This window comes from Prosopis cineraria, unplaced genomic scaffold (genome assembly GCF_029017545.1).
Source record: "Prosopis cineraria cultivar Desert tree isolate PC_DT_omini unplaced genomic scaffold, ASM2901754v1 PC15, whole genome shotgun sequence".
Lineage (NCBI taxonomy): Eukaryota > Viridiplantae > Streptophyta > Magnoliopsida > Fabales > Fabaceae > Prosopis > Prosopis cineraria.
The window spans coordinates 4,415,306-4,431,028 of NW_026555346.1; the positions used below are offsets into that span (position 1 = coordinate 4,415,306).

General features: G+C 32.0%; 1 protein-coding gene across 5 annotated transcripts; it reads left to right on the forward strand.

The window, feature by feature from the left end:
• Positions 1-9,362: 9,362 nt before the first annotated feature.
• LOC129294806 (MADS-box protein AGL24-like) lies at positions 9,363-13,188 on the forward strand. Of its 5 annotated transcripts, none has more exons than XM_054933303.1 (9): positions 9,363-9,676; positions 9,810-10,005; positions 11,430-11,508; positions 11,801-11,856; positions 11,946-12,045; positions 12,158-12,199; positions 12,409-12,450; positions 12,574-12,731; positions 12,857-13,188. In XM_054933303.1, the coding sequence occupies exons 2-9, from the start codon at positions 9,824-9,826 to the stop codon at positions 12,864-12,866; spliced, it is 669 nt and encodes a 222-aa protein (XP_054789278.1). In that variant the 5' UTR covers positions 9,363-9,676; positions 9,810-9,823; the 3' UTR covers positions 12,867-13,188. The 5 variants fall into 5 exon arrangements, 4 of the variants coding, with proteins under 4 accessions (XP_054789278.1, XP_054789277.1, XP_054789279.1 ...); XM_054933302.1 differs by having other exon boundaries at positions 9,363-9,588; XM_054933304.1 differs by having other exon boundaries at positions 9,569-9,582.
• The last annotated feature ends 2,535 nt before the right edge of the window (positions 13,189-15,723 follow it).

A 15,723-nucleotide genomic window follows, 5' to 3' on the forward strand; every position in this document is an offset into this window, starting at 1 on the left:
CATAGAGGAGCCCGTTACATTTAAATTATCTCCGTGCACCGTGACAGACCAACCACGCGCTATGGCATGTGACACAGAGAATGTTTCTTCACTTTTTCCTTGCTCGTGTGGCCTGCCATCAATCCAGACCCACTTTTAGGGCTAAAATCATATCAATTATGTCAAGTTAAGCCCCTCTGGCCACACACCTCATTAACTCACTAACTACGCTCATTAAGTTAAAAAATCAGGGTTAAAATTTTTTGGATGTTACAACTCTCCCCTCCTTTTAAGAATTTTATCCTCAAAATTCAGTCAATCATTAAATCTTACCTCACTTAAAAATATGGGCATACTATTGCCTCATTTTCTCCTCCATTTCCTAAGTGGCATCACCGAGAGTCATTCCCTTCTATATTACTTTCACTAAACGGATAGTTTTGTTTCTTAGCTATTTATCTTTCATATCAGCTATCCTCTCTAGCTCAGTCCAATAAGTCAAATTCTTCTATAGTTTCACTTCTTTTAGTTCAATAATGTGAGACAAATCAGGTTAGTACTTCTTGAATTGTGAGACATGAAACAAGTCATGTACACCCGATAAATGTAAGGGTAATGCAATTCAATATGCCAAAGGCCTAATTTTCTCTATAATCTCAAATGGACCAATGTATCTAGAAGTCAATTTCTTAGCTTGAATAGACCTCTTAATACCAATCATAGGCAATACCTTCAAGAATACATGATCTCCGACCATAAACTCTAGCGATCTCCTTCTCTCATCCGCATAACTTTTCTGCCGACTCTAAACAATCAACAATTTTTGTCAAATTATCTCTATCTTCTCTGTTGTTTGATCCACCAATTCAAGACCTAAAACACTTCTCTCACTTAACTCAGTCCAGCAAAGAGGTGATCGATACTTTCGACCATATAAAGCTTCATATGGAGCCATCTGAATATTTTCATGAAGGCTATTATTATAAGCAAACTCCACAAGTGGTAAGTATTTATCCTAACTTCCACTAAACTCAATAACACACGCTCGCAATATATCCTCAAGAGTTTGAATTATTTTGTCAATCTAACCATCGGTCTGAGGGTGATAAGCCATACTAAACTTCAACTTAGTACCCATAGCCTGGTGTAAAGCTCCCCATGGTTGTGCCAAAGCTACTTCCTGATTTTAATGCTCGGTGCCACATTTGTGCCAAGGCTACCTCTTGACACAAATTAGACTTGAAATGATGTATTGTATTGGATTAAGTCTAATTTTGGAATTGTCACAATTTCCCTCTAATTCTACTAGTTAGTTTCGGCCACATGGACTTTTAGTTGAAGGCTATAACTACTTGACAAGTTTTCCATTACTTTTCTCTCATTTTTCTTTAGCTAGTTTATGAAAAGAGCTTTCTGTGAATATAAAGATCACCTCATTTAAGCATTGGATGAAGGAATGGGGCACATTAAAAGTTGCCCCAAATTACTGTCATTTGACAGTAAAATTGTTGTATGGTATGTGCAATTGGTGTATAGCATAGAAAAGGGATAGTTGCAGTGCATTGCCCTGTTTTTCATGACTTGTTATTTTTCAACTATTTTTTAGTCCTTTCACTCTCGTGGGGCATCCCATACTTCCAAAATATTATTTCACTCTAATTTAAAGTTTATTAAGTAATGTATTAATATGATTGATTTATGAAAACTTGAGATCTCGTTTCTCTAATTGATAATTCTTATTGAGGTTAGACCCTTGATTATCTTAGATTTAAGTGTTAAATGTGATTAGGTAAGGAGATATTATAACCTATTAATGAATATTACATACATCACATTTATGCTCATACTAGTCTCATGTTCTTAATATTTTTACTACATATGCAAATTATATATTCCTCAATATTTCATAATTCCACCATAACGACAATTCATGATTCCATAACTATTTATAATATATCATATTTAATACTCCAATTCACTACTCAAACTTGCAGTACATAAATCACATACACATGTATCTTTTGCACATTATCATATTTTTATAGTCCATGCTCATACCTTTTTCCTTAAGAACATTTATAAAAAAATATACAATAAGTTATATAATTAATATATGAGGAAATTTTTCAATTATCTCAACCTCTTGAGTTAATCAAAAGGGTATTCAAAGCATATTTCCACAAGACCTCCAATCATATAAAATAGCCATAAAAAAAAATTATAACTAACATCATAGAATTTATCATTACGGGCACAAGTATACACCCAACGCTATCCATAATGTAACACAACATTCCAAACTCATTTTGTCAATTAGTTTATAGTTTTCACTAACTTTATTAAATTCGTAGTTTGTTATTTAATTGTAATGATTTTTTTAGATATAGGGTTTCAAGTTAAATCCTGTATGAAGGATGATATTGATAAATTTTACATAAAGAAATGAATTAAAAATCTAACCATTGAAAATACTGAGTTGGATGTCACAAATATAATGATAAAATTTTAGCCAGATCCAATAGTGAACAAATTTATGAAAGAAAATTTACTGAGACTACTTTTATGATAATATAAAAACAGTTACTGTGAATGACAAAGTTAATAACTCTCCAATCAAGCAACTAATAAATGATCAAACCATTAAAAATAACTAATTGGATATTATAAACCTGATGACCAAATTTAAGCCTAACTTAATAATGAAAAATTTTAAAGGAATTGATTTATCAAGACTACTCTATAAAGAGCAAAATAGTTATTACAAATAATAAAATTAATAACCCTCTAATTAATAAGCTAATCAATGATCCAACTATTAAAAAGGATGAATTCAAAGTTATGAACTTTATGATCAAATTTAAGTTCGATCTAACAGTGAATGAATTTGTAAAAGTTGATTTATCAATACTACTCTGTGTAGATGCGAAAATAGTTTTTCTTTGCTTCTCTCTAGAATGGTTGTAACTTAATCCGGATATAATATGACCTAATCTAATCCCTCTCCTATTTACTTAGTGAAACCTATATTAGGCTTCAATATTGAGCCTTTCTTCATATAAGATGTAATGTTTTGGAAAATTAATTAGGGTTTAGTTGAGTGAATGAGTAAATTAATGTGGTATGTGGCTAGAGAGGTCTAAAAAATGTGTTTAATTATGATTTCAGCCCTAAATATAGTCCTAAGTGAAGTCGAGCTATTCTAGATCAAAATGTGGTATGGGCTGCATGTGTTGCAATTAATTTTTTGGTATACTAATTGTGAGACAAACTAGAAAAAATGAAAGGCCTAAGGTTTGCTCTATTAAGGCATGGATTTTAGGACTATTAGAGCCATTTTAAAGTTTCCTAACACCTAAGGCAAGTACATTATGCTTTCTTGTCCCTTTTCCTTCTATTTTCATGAATGTTAAAGTTAAGATTTGAGTTGGGAGAGTGATTTTCAATTCCTATGAGCTATAGGTCTGAACATATTGGCTAAAATAGGTATAATAAGGGTTGTTTAGAGTATTTAAACTTCACATTTATGGTTTTATAAGTTATTGGTTGTTAAAGGCCATTATTATCCAAAAATGGCATAAATAATATCGTTCAGAGTATTTGATGGTTATTAATGGTAGTTTAATGACTCATTTATGACTTTGATGAAAGGAAAAATGTGGAATGGAATGTTAGAAATTTCTCATAAAAGGATATTAATAAATGTCATTGTGCTATAATTATAAATTAATCAACTGGCACCATTTAGGCTTGAGAAAAAGCTTTGAAAGTTGGTATTTTGAGGGGTAAACATTTGACCTCTTAAAGGTTTGAGATAAATGAATGAAATATCTAGTTTATATAGTTGTATGTTCAATGTTTGAAAACTCTTTGATGCAAATTTTGACAATGTGATGATTATGTGTGAAATTGTGCTAAGTTATTGGAATAATAAAATGCATGTTTATTTATGTGACTAATGATGATTATTTGAAAATATGATATCATGAAAATGAGGAACTTGTGATATTTAACATGTGGAGTATGTTGGAGTGAAAAAATTGTAAGAATATGATATGAGTCATGAATTGTGTTAAAAGGATATATTAAGTGTCAATATGTGTATAGCATGATCATTGGCAAAAGTTTCATATAGGAAGAGGAGTAGATTGGTAAATCCATATGGTAATAGCGACTTACTATTGGAATCGAAAGCTTACCTGACACCAACCATTAGAATCGAGAGATAGCTAATGTCTTATAGTTGATTTAATTGTCTCACTTGTTCTTTAAGGGTTCTTTAAGGGACTTGAACCTAACTAGTCTCCACCGACTTATGAGGAGGCTAGGTCAAGGGTACGACACCCTATGATTATTAATATTGAAAAAAACTGTGGTACACAAGTGAGTGAGTTAACCATAGCCCAATAGTTCTTTACAAATGGAAGGTTAGGTTAGTTCGAGTTATGGATATATCTACTTAATCGCCACCAATTTCATGTCGGACGTATTAATAGGGGATAAGGTTGGTATTGATAATGCATTTATAGTTTTGACCACATGGTTGTTATTATTGTGGTTTGGCGTGTTTTAAGAAGGATGCATGGTTATTATTATTGTGACCCTATTATGTGCATTCTTGAATATACAAGATGATATATGTTACATGCATGGTCATATGGTTGTTATTTTTGTAGGCGATGCTATATTTTCTTTATGGTGACATGATATTTGAATTTATTGTAATTTGCATCTATAATTAATTGATATGCAACTGCATAGGCCAGGTTGATCTTAATTACTGAGTAATTTTATTCACCCTTCATTATTCAATATTTCATGATTTAGCTCATCAGAGTAGGATTGGAAAAAATGACCGAAGGCCTATGATCATGTGTAAATACTAACCATATGCCTTTAGATTTATCTTTATGTGTATTTAAGTTATTAATTTGCCAACTAAAAGTTCATATCATTCTTTTGATTACTTGCATTATAGGAGATTATCTTGTCTATTTTGTATCTTGAGCTATTGAAATGTGGCTATAAAGCTTGTATAGGGCTAAAATACTAGTGCAAGTAGGGTAAAGTGCATATATGTTATTTTGGATGAATATTAATGATTTTACGCAAATTATCTCTCCCTTCTTATTTTTTTGTGAATTAAGGGGTTGAGTGGTGAATTTGTATAATATGTGTAATTGATTGACTATGATGTATTATATGAGTCCAAAAATGATCCATTGAGTGTCACTTAAGAGTTAATGTAGGCTTTTAACCACATATGTTGGTGTTTGGGCACCCTAGTTTAAAGTTTTAATGAAAAAGGAGTGATTTTTGAAAATGTTATCCAACTTTTGATAAAAAAAATAATTTGATTGTGAAACTTGTACCATTAGCTAGAGTTAAGAGAAAGCTTTTTATAGATACCTAAATAACCTCAGCCAGACGTCGAATGAAGAAATGATGTGTTAGAAGTTCATCCCAGGAGCTATCAAATGATAGCAAAATTTGTTGTCAAATTCATGTAATGCGCCGTGATGCACTTACTGTAAGCCACGGTGCATATGCTACTTTTTGTAGAGTTCATTATTTTGGAGTTCATTTACAAATGTTTGGATTCTTTCTTTAATTCACATGCTTTCGCATATATTTTAAACTATGATTTGGCAATATTAAAAGTATATGGGAGCATTTTAAATTGTGAAAACTTGGGATCCCTATTTTAATATTTTGCAAGTTTGGTGATTATCGTGGATTGAGGTGATTAGGGTCCTTACTTGTCTATCTCAGAGTTAATACAAGAAAGGTGCCCAAACTCATTAACCTTAATTTTTTCAAAACACAATTTAATTATAAGCAAATTGGTCTAATGATCATAAAAAAATATATTATCAATAAATTATAGAAGAATTTTTTAAAAAATTTGGAATGTGGCCCATTTACAATTATCATAACTGAATGATTATAAGCATGGCCCATTTACAATAATATATCACTTCGATATTTGAACACTTTTGAATACTTTACAAATAGCTTAGTAAGGTATAATATATTTCAGGTTTGAGAATGAGAATAAGATTTTAGATTTAAGAAAAAGGGGTATTTGTATCGCTTCAATTTAACTTAAATATTACTTCGGCCATACTGCAAAATATTTAAAATACTAGGCTATTATTTTTGTTTGGTCTTGTTAAATGGGCTATAAGTGCAAAAGTCTCTTTAATAATTAACTAAACCTTATAATTTTCTTGAATTAAATTCCTAAATAAAAACTAAATTTTTGTAGTCTCCTTAAATTAAAATATTAAATAAAACTAGGATGTTATAGTTTATATTTATTTGGCATAGTGCACAAAGGATGAGAGATAGCTGAGAATATGGGCGGGACTGGCCCTTAAGGGCCTAGGGCCTTGAGCCTAATTCTCCATTTTTAATCTCTTTTTTGAGGCCTGACCCTTATGTAAAGCGCTCAAGGTCGGGCCCGGAAGCCCTATTCTAAAAAATTAAAATAAAATTTAATATTATAAAATAATTAAAATATTTTGAAATTAAAAAAATTAAAATCCTCATAATATTTTAAAAATTAAAAAACATGTTTAGAAATTTAAATAACAGTAACACACATTCATGAACCAAAACTCAAATCCTCCTCAACTTCATCATCTACAGATAAAACATTAGATCCCTCGGATATAAGTGCACTTATTGAAGATAGAAATAGAGATTCAATGTCAATTACTTTTACAACTTCTTCTTCATCACCTATAATAAATATTAACCAAGTTGTATCATTATCAATCAAATATATCTATGTACTGTATATATTTAAAAGATAACCAAGCCTATCAGGGCTTGGAGAGCCGCTTGGGCCCGAGCCTTTTTTCACAAGGCTTATCAAGGCCAAGCCCTCAAGCTCGGTTCCTTTTAAAAAAATAATTTTTAAAGCCTGAAACCTTATTTAAACAGAATCTATAGGCCCGACCCTTATTCCTAATTGTAGATGAGATAAAGCTAAAGAAAGTAAAATAGAGCACAGGGGGATGAAAGCAAGAGATTGACATTGGATTTGTTTAGTAAGATGATTGAGATATTGATAAAAGAGAGGGGGAAAGGGTTTGATAAGGTAGATTGGTGAAAGGAATAGATAATGATGGTGGAGAGGAAATATGTGAAGATGAAGAAGAATGGGACAAAGCAGCAAAGGCGAAAGGGCTAACAAGGGTGATGGCAGAAATTGCATAGAGGTCAATGGTGAAGATTTGGGCAAGTAGCGAAGAGTAGGATCGAGGATGGGGAGAGAGTCATAAATAAGGGGATCAAATCAAAATATGACACATGGCTTGTTATTTTTTTTTAAGTTAAACAACTTATCAAGCAAACGTTTGTTTATTCAAAATTAATGATAGGCGCCCGTTGCTCCGTTTTTAATATTTTTAGAATTTATTTTGCACCATCTTATAATAGTTCAGTTAGTTTGTACCTTTAACTTCATTAATGTTTAATAAAATTATTATAATTATTAATTTACCTACCTAAATTAATTTTAAACATGAACCCTTGCCACGCAGATAATTTACTCATTGGAATTTATTGAATACATATTGATTAAGAATAAATGATAACTACCAAACATTTTTAGATCAATTGAAAAGAGATTGTTCCGTTTTAATTGTTGTATTTGGTTTGAATATTAAAAGTGCTTCAATATTAGAAACTCGATAATGGAGCCCTTTATTAAAGGATGTATTAATATTTTATTTAAATTAGTCTCTATGTCCTATTAAATCTTATTAGCTCTCGACAAAAGACACATTTAAGATAGCCTCATGTGCAAGTAATAAAAAATAAAGGATTAAAGTCTAACTTTACTCCTATACTATTTCTCGAGGAGCACTGGGTACCTTATATTCTTAAGTGGTGCAAATTTTCCCTCGAATTATTTTTAAAGGGAGCAAAAATCCCCTTCTTTCAATTGTTTGTTTCTCCTCACTGTGATCTACTAACTTGTTAAGGTATAAGGCCCATAAAAAATGTCCTTCTAATCATCATCTTCATTCTTCTTCTCCCTTCCACTGTTGTATTATTTCTTTTTTTTCAAGTAGGATTAAACGTTGAGCTCAAGCCACTGATTTTGGTTTCGATTTTGTGATCTCAATTGAATCCATTGCATAGGCCAAACCTAATTCAATCAACCTATCAAGTACTGAAGAGTGCCAAGTCTTGATCACTAGTTTCAACATAATTTGCATGATTCATTCACGAGCTTGAGGTCCCAAGCTAGACCTGATGAAGAACCCATCTCCAAGCATTCAAGAAGTTGTCTTCAAAATCAAAAGTGAAGGATTGTGTAGGTGAGTCATAAGTGTTGGGATCATCCATGAGGGTGGTTAAGAACCATTATTAGGTCTTCACCTTGGGTTTGCTATAGCCAATACGAGCTAATTGAAGGTTGGGTGAAGAGCTAACAAGGTTGAAGAAAAATGAAGAAAAGCTCGTTAACGGTGGATGAGAAGATATCTGATGTTGTGGTGAGAAGCTTGTGAGAGAAGCTTGCTAATAATATGTTTCGCCACTTTCACTGCCATCTATAGTGATGAATTCGTTAATTTTTATTGCATCATCAACAAATGGTGGTTTAACTTCGCCATTTCCTCGTCATCACTACTTCTACATCTAGAATGTTGCCACCACTGCAACCGGAAGAGAGAAGAAGATGGTGCCATGTAGATGGTCAAAAGGAAGTTTAACTAAGCCAAATCAGATTTTTGTGGGTCCCACACCTAGATAAGTCATTATATAATGGGAGAATAAGTAGTTATTTGATAGAAAAAATTTTTACTCCCTTAAAAAATAGTTTAAAAAGAATTTACTTTACTCAAAAGTATAAAGTGTTATGTGATCCTCAAAAAAAAAAAATACAAGACAAAATTAAAGCTTAACTCAAAAATAAATGATAGGTGTAAAATGAAAACGAGATCCCACTCCGCAAACCAGGGCCGTACGCTGATGATGTTATTATAATTTTAATTATATAATCGTAAGGACGGAGGAGGGACAGCTGGTGGTCACGGAAGAAGAAAGTAATAATCGCCATGTAATAATCGCAGTTGAAAAACTAGGTATGGTTTCATGTACGGAAAAAGGAAGACAAGATTTTTTTGTTTTTGGCCAAGAAGACAGAGAAAACAATAACAATTCACTCCTTTCATTGGTTAAAAAAAAAAAATGTTCACTCCTTTCTTTTCGTAACGTGGGGCTGGGCAGCCTTGTTCTCTATGTGTTTATCTTAAGTAAGCCATATTTGGCTATCAAAACGTGAACGAAGATGTAAGGAGAGAGACCCCCGCCCCGTCCCATCGCTCAGCTATAAAAGGAAAGCTCTTTCCTTTGTTGAAAAAAAAAAAAAAAAGCATTTCAACGCCGGTTCTCCCCCCTTTCTGTGCATCAGTGCATCGCCTTTCTAGTTGATCGCATAATACCTGACTTCTGTTCCTGTTATAGCATTTTCTTCCTCTGGGAGGATCATTCTCTCAACTCGCTCTATCATTTTATTGTTTTAGCTTTCAGTGATCGAGGTCAGCAGCAGCTCGCAAGGTCAAGGAAACCAAAATCAAAACCCAACAAGTCAAAGTGAGCTCTTACGTCTGCACGCCATTGATATTCCTCTTTTGCGATAAGTTTTTCTGGGTTGCTTCTTTCCCAGATCTGGAACTCAGTGGTTCGCACTAGGGTTTTGTAATTTTATGCCCTTTTTTTAAAAGCCATCGTTTTTAAGTTTTAACTCATATCTTCAAGCTAACTGTGTATGAGAACGTACACGCATGAACAGTAAAGATGTTATTTTTCTGCAGAAGATACAGAAGAGATGGCGAGGGAGAAGATCAAGATCAAGAAAATCGACAGCATAACGGCGAGGCAGGTGACATTCTCAAAGAGAAGGCGAGGGCTCATTAAGAAAGCTCAAGAGCTTGCTGTTCTTTGCGATGCTGAGGTTGGTCTCATTATTTTCTCTGCCACAGGAAAGCTCCATGATTATGCCAGTTCCAGGTATGTCATGTAACTGTTCTCACTTCCCTGAGATCTCTCTTGCAACAACTTAGCATATATATTGTCAGTGATTAATTAGTGATGCAGCCATGAGCACACTTCGCTTCTTTTAACTATTAAAACATATGCCTTTCGGTTATATTAATTAACAATCTCTATTTATTAAATTAATTAACACGTTAAGCGGTTAAATGCAAAATATTTAACGAACTTTTTGAAGCTTTTTTTTTAAATATCAAAAGTATGTGATAATAAAATAAATAAAAACTAATACCAGATGAGGTGAGTATTGATAATGATATATATGGCATTTTAGTGGATGTTCTTATCTCATATGCTTTGACTGTGGCTCTACGAGTCGTATCCTGATCTAGTTCTTTCGTCAGTGTGTGTATGATCAATGATGGAGAGGGAGAGAAGGATCAGATGCCTCGTGTTTCCCTCGCTTTCTTTTATTGCTTTTGTGGAAAATGTAATAATCGTTTATGATTATAGATGGGAAATTGAACATGAAAAAAAGGTTTATATAACAATTTGGCTTCTCTTTAGTAGTTTGGGATCAATGCAATTATACAAATATTGTGACCCCAATGAAGTGAAAGTATTATCATCCCGGGCCTATTTATAATAAATAAGTTATATAAATAGGCCTGGAGGTAGCCTTCTTGAAAACAAAAAACAATGATAGATTTTGATTTGATTGGGGGTCATACGAGCAGACTGTCATCGATTTAATAACTTGAACTCTTGCAGTTATTTGCTGAGGACTTCATTACATTATTACATTGTGTTCTTAGCGTGACTTGGACGTAAATGGTGAAGGAGTTTGATAGTTTCCGTACGTGGGATACTAATTAAGATCCTGTTTTGTTCTGTATAAAAAAACCGTGTCAATGTTTATAGTAGCATGAATTTGCCGTATTAGACGTAATAGAGATATAAAAGAAGTACTACATCTAAAACTTAAAAAATAGATAATGAATATAAGGTTTTGGATGAGTCTATAATTAAATATGACTTAAGTTATTTTGGTGAAGTAGTAGATAGATTATCTTTGAATATATTTAATATAAAGAATCTAACAAATTCCATACTGATATGGAAATAGGAGAGAAGAAAATTGGGGGAGATAAGAGAAGAGAAAACACTTCTCCCCTCTAGATGAGGAGAGAAACCTATAAGAAAGGAAAACTAAAAGGGATAATAGGTGAAACCTATAACCTTTTTCCTCCAAATTTTCTCTCTGCATATATTGAGATTTTGAGGAAAAAATATTTATTCGTGAGTTGCTCTCCTCCCTCTCGACTAGCCCCTTGCTCGTGTGGAGATTTTTTTTTTTTAAGATAGAATTCTTTTGAAAATATAATTAAATTTGATGTAATATTCGACTTACTTTTTCTTTTGACTTTGGGTTTTGTTAATAGTATAAAGGACATCGTTACAAGGTATGATCTGCACTGTCATGGCAGCAATCCATCGGACAGTCATTCTCTAGAGCTGCAGGTAGCTAGTAAGAAAAATAAGAATTCCCCGTTTTTCGACTCGTAACTACATTGTTCGTTCTGGTAGGGCTTGAAGGCCGCTGTCTATATATTCAATTAACGTATAAGTAACTAAAATTGCACAGGATGATATCTTTATTTTCTGGATATTTTTCCTGAGAAGTGATGAGATGTAATGTAAACTAAAAACAAAGTCCAAATTTTATTTTCTGTTCCTTTCGTTTTTTCTTGTTCATCAAATATGTAATGATTGGCCCTTCTTAGTCCTTATCCCTTACGTTTCGGATGTACAGAACAGCAGTCACAGCGAATTGAGGAACGAGATTGCTGATAAAACCCAGGAACTTCGGTATCTGAATCTTCCCATTTTCTCAGTGAACAGGGAATTAATAAATGGCATTTGAAAACTCCAGTTTCTTCTATAATAATACTGGCCAGGCAGCTGAAGGGTGAAGATCTTGAAGGACTCAACCTCGATGACTTGCTGAAGCTGGAGAAAAAGCTTGACGTAGGACTCAGTCGTGTGAATCTGATTATGGTATGTATACATATATAAATATCTATAAGCATCTCTCCGCCTCATTTGAACACTAATCTCTGGTCCATGCATGTGTATATTTTTCTAACACACGATATAACCATTAATTTAGGACAAGCGGAATATGGGTGAAATCACTGAACTTCAGAGAAAGGTTTGTCCGCGTATGGCTCATCAGTTCAGTTGCAAATCAAATCATCGTTACCAATTTCGGGATGACTCCCTAAAGGATAAGGACAATCTTGTAGCTAGTTCTGATAAAGCCAACTTGCTAGTTGTTTATAGCTTTTTTGCAGCTCCCAATTTTATTTTCTGACCATTTTGGGATATTATATTCCTCGATCGACTTTGCCAATCGTGTAGGTAGACAATTTGGCCAAAGCAAACAAGCAGATAAAGCAGAAGGTAAGAAGATAACCATGTTGTTATACATGCATGACTACGAACTACAATTCTACGTGCATGTTATTATACGTGCCAGCTATCTCGTTTTTGAGTTTATTGCTGAGTTGAAAGTGGAGGTCACAGGTGGCTATTATGTGTAAAGGAAAAGGCCCCATGATGACGAACTCAGATATGGGCGGCCGAGGAGGTGTTTCATCAGAAGCAATGGATAATAATGTTTGCGGCTGTAATAATAATGGCCTTCTCGATGATGATTCCTCTAGCATATCTCTGAGATTAGGGTAAGCGACCTGATCCCTTGGGCCTGACTTTAATATATATATATATATATATATGCATGGCTGTCATAAGTTCAACTTGGCGAAAAATTGTTCTGTTTATGTTTAACATGTCTGGTTTTTCTCAGGCTCCCCTAGCTTCTCTGATTGAAAATTGAGGAGACGACGAATTGATGTCTCGTGTCATTATCTAAAAAACGTTCGTTCCTAGATGAGACTCCTTCTGGATCTAATCTTCTGCGTCGTTTAATCTATGTACAGTTTTCAGAACTTAGTCTTTGGAAAGTCACTACTCACTAGTTCTAGTCGAGAAGATGAACGGCTCCTACTTGGCGCCTGCAAATATTGAATCCGCCTCTCACTCTGTTTTTGTAAAACCCGCCTTTATTAATATTTCCTATTCTATGCTCTTTACGTCTCATTAAAAAGCAAAAATATTCCATCCATGTAAGATAGAAGAATTAGCAATATATTGATTAAGTATTTAATTATTAACTGATAATAGAAGTGATTTAGGAGTAGTTAGTCTTTCGTCCAAAAATGAACACAGTAATTGTAGAAGATGAAGATGAACATAATTGAATAAAATTGTACATCTTTCGATATAGAACCAGAGTTCGATTTTTGATATAACCTTGATGTCTCAATATGGTTGAGATTTGAGAAGCGGAAGTGATTCAGAAAAAATAATTTGTTTGGTATGAAGATGCATGCTATTTCTCTACATAGGATCTGGTTTTGTCAAAAGTGGTGAAATTAATTTCTATCTTCGTGTTCGTGAAATTCACCATTTCCCCCCTTGCCTTTTGTGTGGGGAAGAAAAAAAAAAAACATGTACGAAAGGAACATGTTTTAAAATCTCAATTTCATCTTACTTACCTCCTCTCCCACCTCTACTCATGAAAAACTCTTCCATTCTGTACAAAACTTCGAACTCTCAGTTTCTGAGTGCAAGATTTTTTCTACTGTCCAACACTTTGGCAGCTCTTTCTAAAATTCTGGGGGGCTACGGGAGGTTTTTATGTGCTCAAAGCCACCTTCTTAGGACTTAGCATGGAAGCACAGCTAAGCTTTACAAATACCAACCTAATTAACAAAGCACTTCTCTCTCTCTCTATCTATATATATATATATATAAACAAGGCACTTTCAACATGCACAGACCAACAAGTCGGAGTTGGATGCTACTCAATGTTTGGAAGTCTGGCTGTGTATTGCTGATGTAAAGTCCGTACATACCCGATAATGTTAAAACTCTGTATGGGCTGGACTTGTCTTTATTGTTTCTTTTCTACCTAGAGGATATCAACGAAAGATTTGAAAAAGTTCAAAGAAAATTGCATAGATATCTCATAAAATAAACTTATTTTTAAAAAGTCCTGTAAAATTTAAAAATCATGGTTAGGTCCCTTAAAACTTAAATGTAATTTAAAATTTATATAAAAAGACAATAATGCCCTATTAAATATATATATATATATATATATTACATTATTCAAATAATTTACAATTATTTTATCAGTAATTTACTATTACAACTTTAACTTTTTACAACCGTAATTTATATATTTAATAATTAAATTGATTGATTATTAGATATATAAAATTATGATTGTAAATAATTAATGTTAAAATTTGTTGGTAATATTTGATTGTTTAACTATTGGATAGGTAAAGTTATTACAATTGTAAAAAGTTAAAATTATAATTATAAAATACTGATGAAGTAGTTATAAATTAATTATTTAATTAATGTGATGTATGTTTAATGGGGGCATTATTATCTTTATAACATGTTTTCAAATTATATTTAGGTTTAAGGGGCTTGACTGTGATTTTCAAATCTTACAAGATTTAATTGTAAATAAGCTTGTTTCACAGAAACTATATGTAATTTTTTCAAATAATATCAGTCATGAATTTGCACATATTAAATACTTATTAAGATTTAAATTTTACTTGTTAATTATTAATATTTACTTGTCAAGGAGTCAAATTCTTTCAAGGCTCATTCAATGATATTACTATTAATTCAAGTTATAAATAAATATATTGCATTATCTTTTTATATTTTCATTATCTTTCTATTATTCTCTCCCTAAGCATTTTCTAAGAGGTTAAATGTTAAAAAATGTGAAATATTTTTATTGTTTTGAGGTATGATTAATGTAAATTTTTCCCCAAAAATGCCTTTAATAAATGATTTTTTATGTTGCTTTTTAAATGAAACATCTTTTAAATAAGAATAAAAATAAAAAGTTTATGTTTATCCAAAAATAATTAAATAATTTATTAAAAATGAGATTCGTTAAAATTATCTTATATTTTTTAATATAGAGAGAGTACAATTAGTTATATGTTATTTCTTCATTGCAATCAATCAATCAATCTCTTTTTTTTCCTGAAAAAACGAAAAAAAAAGAGCATACAGCTTCAAGCTAGGCTAATGGTCTTGATCTTACAGGAATGAGATGCTCTTCTTATTATACAAGATCTTTTGTATGAAACATTTATGTTATAATTTAAAAAATGTGATTCTAAAAAGTTAAACAAATTTCAATTATTGTACCAGTTATTATATTGAAATGAATCCAGCAGTGTAAAACATTATGTTTTTATAAATTTGAATGGAATGTGGGAAGTTCAGTTCAGCAACAGCAGCAAGTAGTAGTAATAATAATGATAATCTAACTCACATCAATAAACATGAGGAAAAAATAAAAAGATATTCCTTTTAATTCTATTTGTAGGATACCTTTTAAAAATAATATTTAATCCAAAATGTATGATATCTCGTAATAATTAAATTATATTTTTAATTTTACTTTTTTTGGATTAGTGTTAATGTAGTTGTATCATGATTTTAAATTAAAGATAAAATTAAAAGTAAATCTAACTCTTTTGTAATAATAAAGAAAAAATTAATTTTTTTAATATATGTAAACCGTTAAAAATATTTACAATAAAAATCAGACGGAGTATTTTTTAAGATTAC

Coding starts and splice junctions, on each gene's coding strand:
- LOC129294806 (XM_054933303.1), top strand. CDS start 9,824: ATGGCGAGGGAGAAGATCAAGATCAAGAAAATCGACAGCATAACGGCG. Junction 12,046..12,157: donor GTCGTGTGAATCTGATTATG/GTATGTATACAT, acceptor CCATTAATTTAG/GACAAGCGGAATATGGGTGA. Junction 12,200..12,408: donor TCACTGAACTTCAGAGAAAG/GTTTGTCCGCGT, acceptor CCAATCGTGTAG/GTAGACAATTTGGCCAAAGC.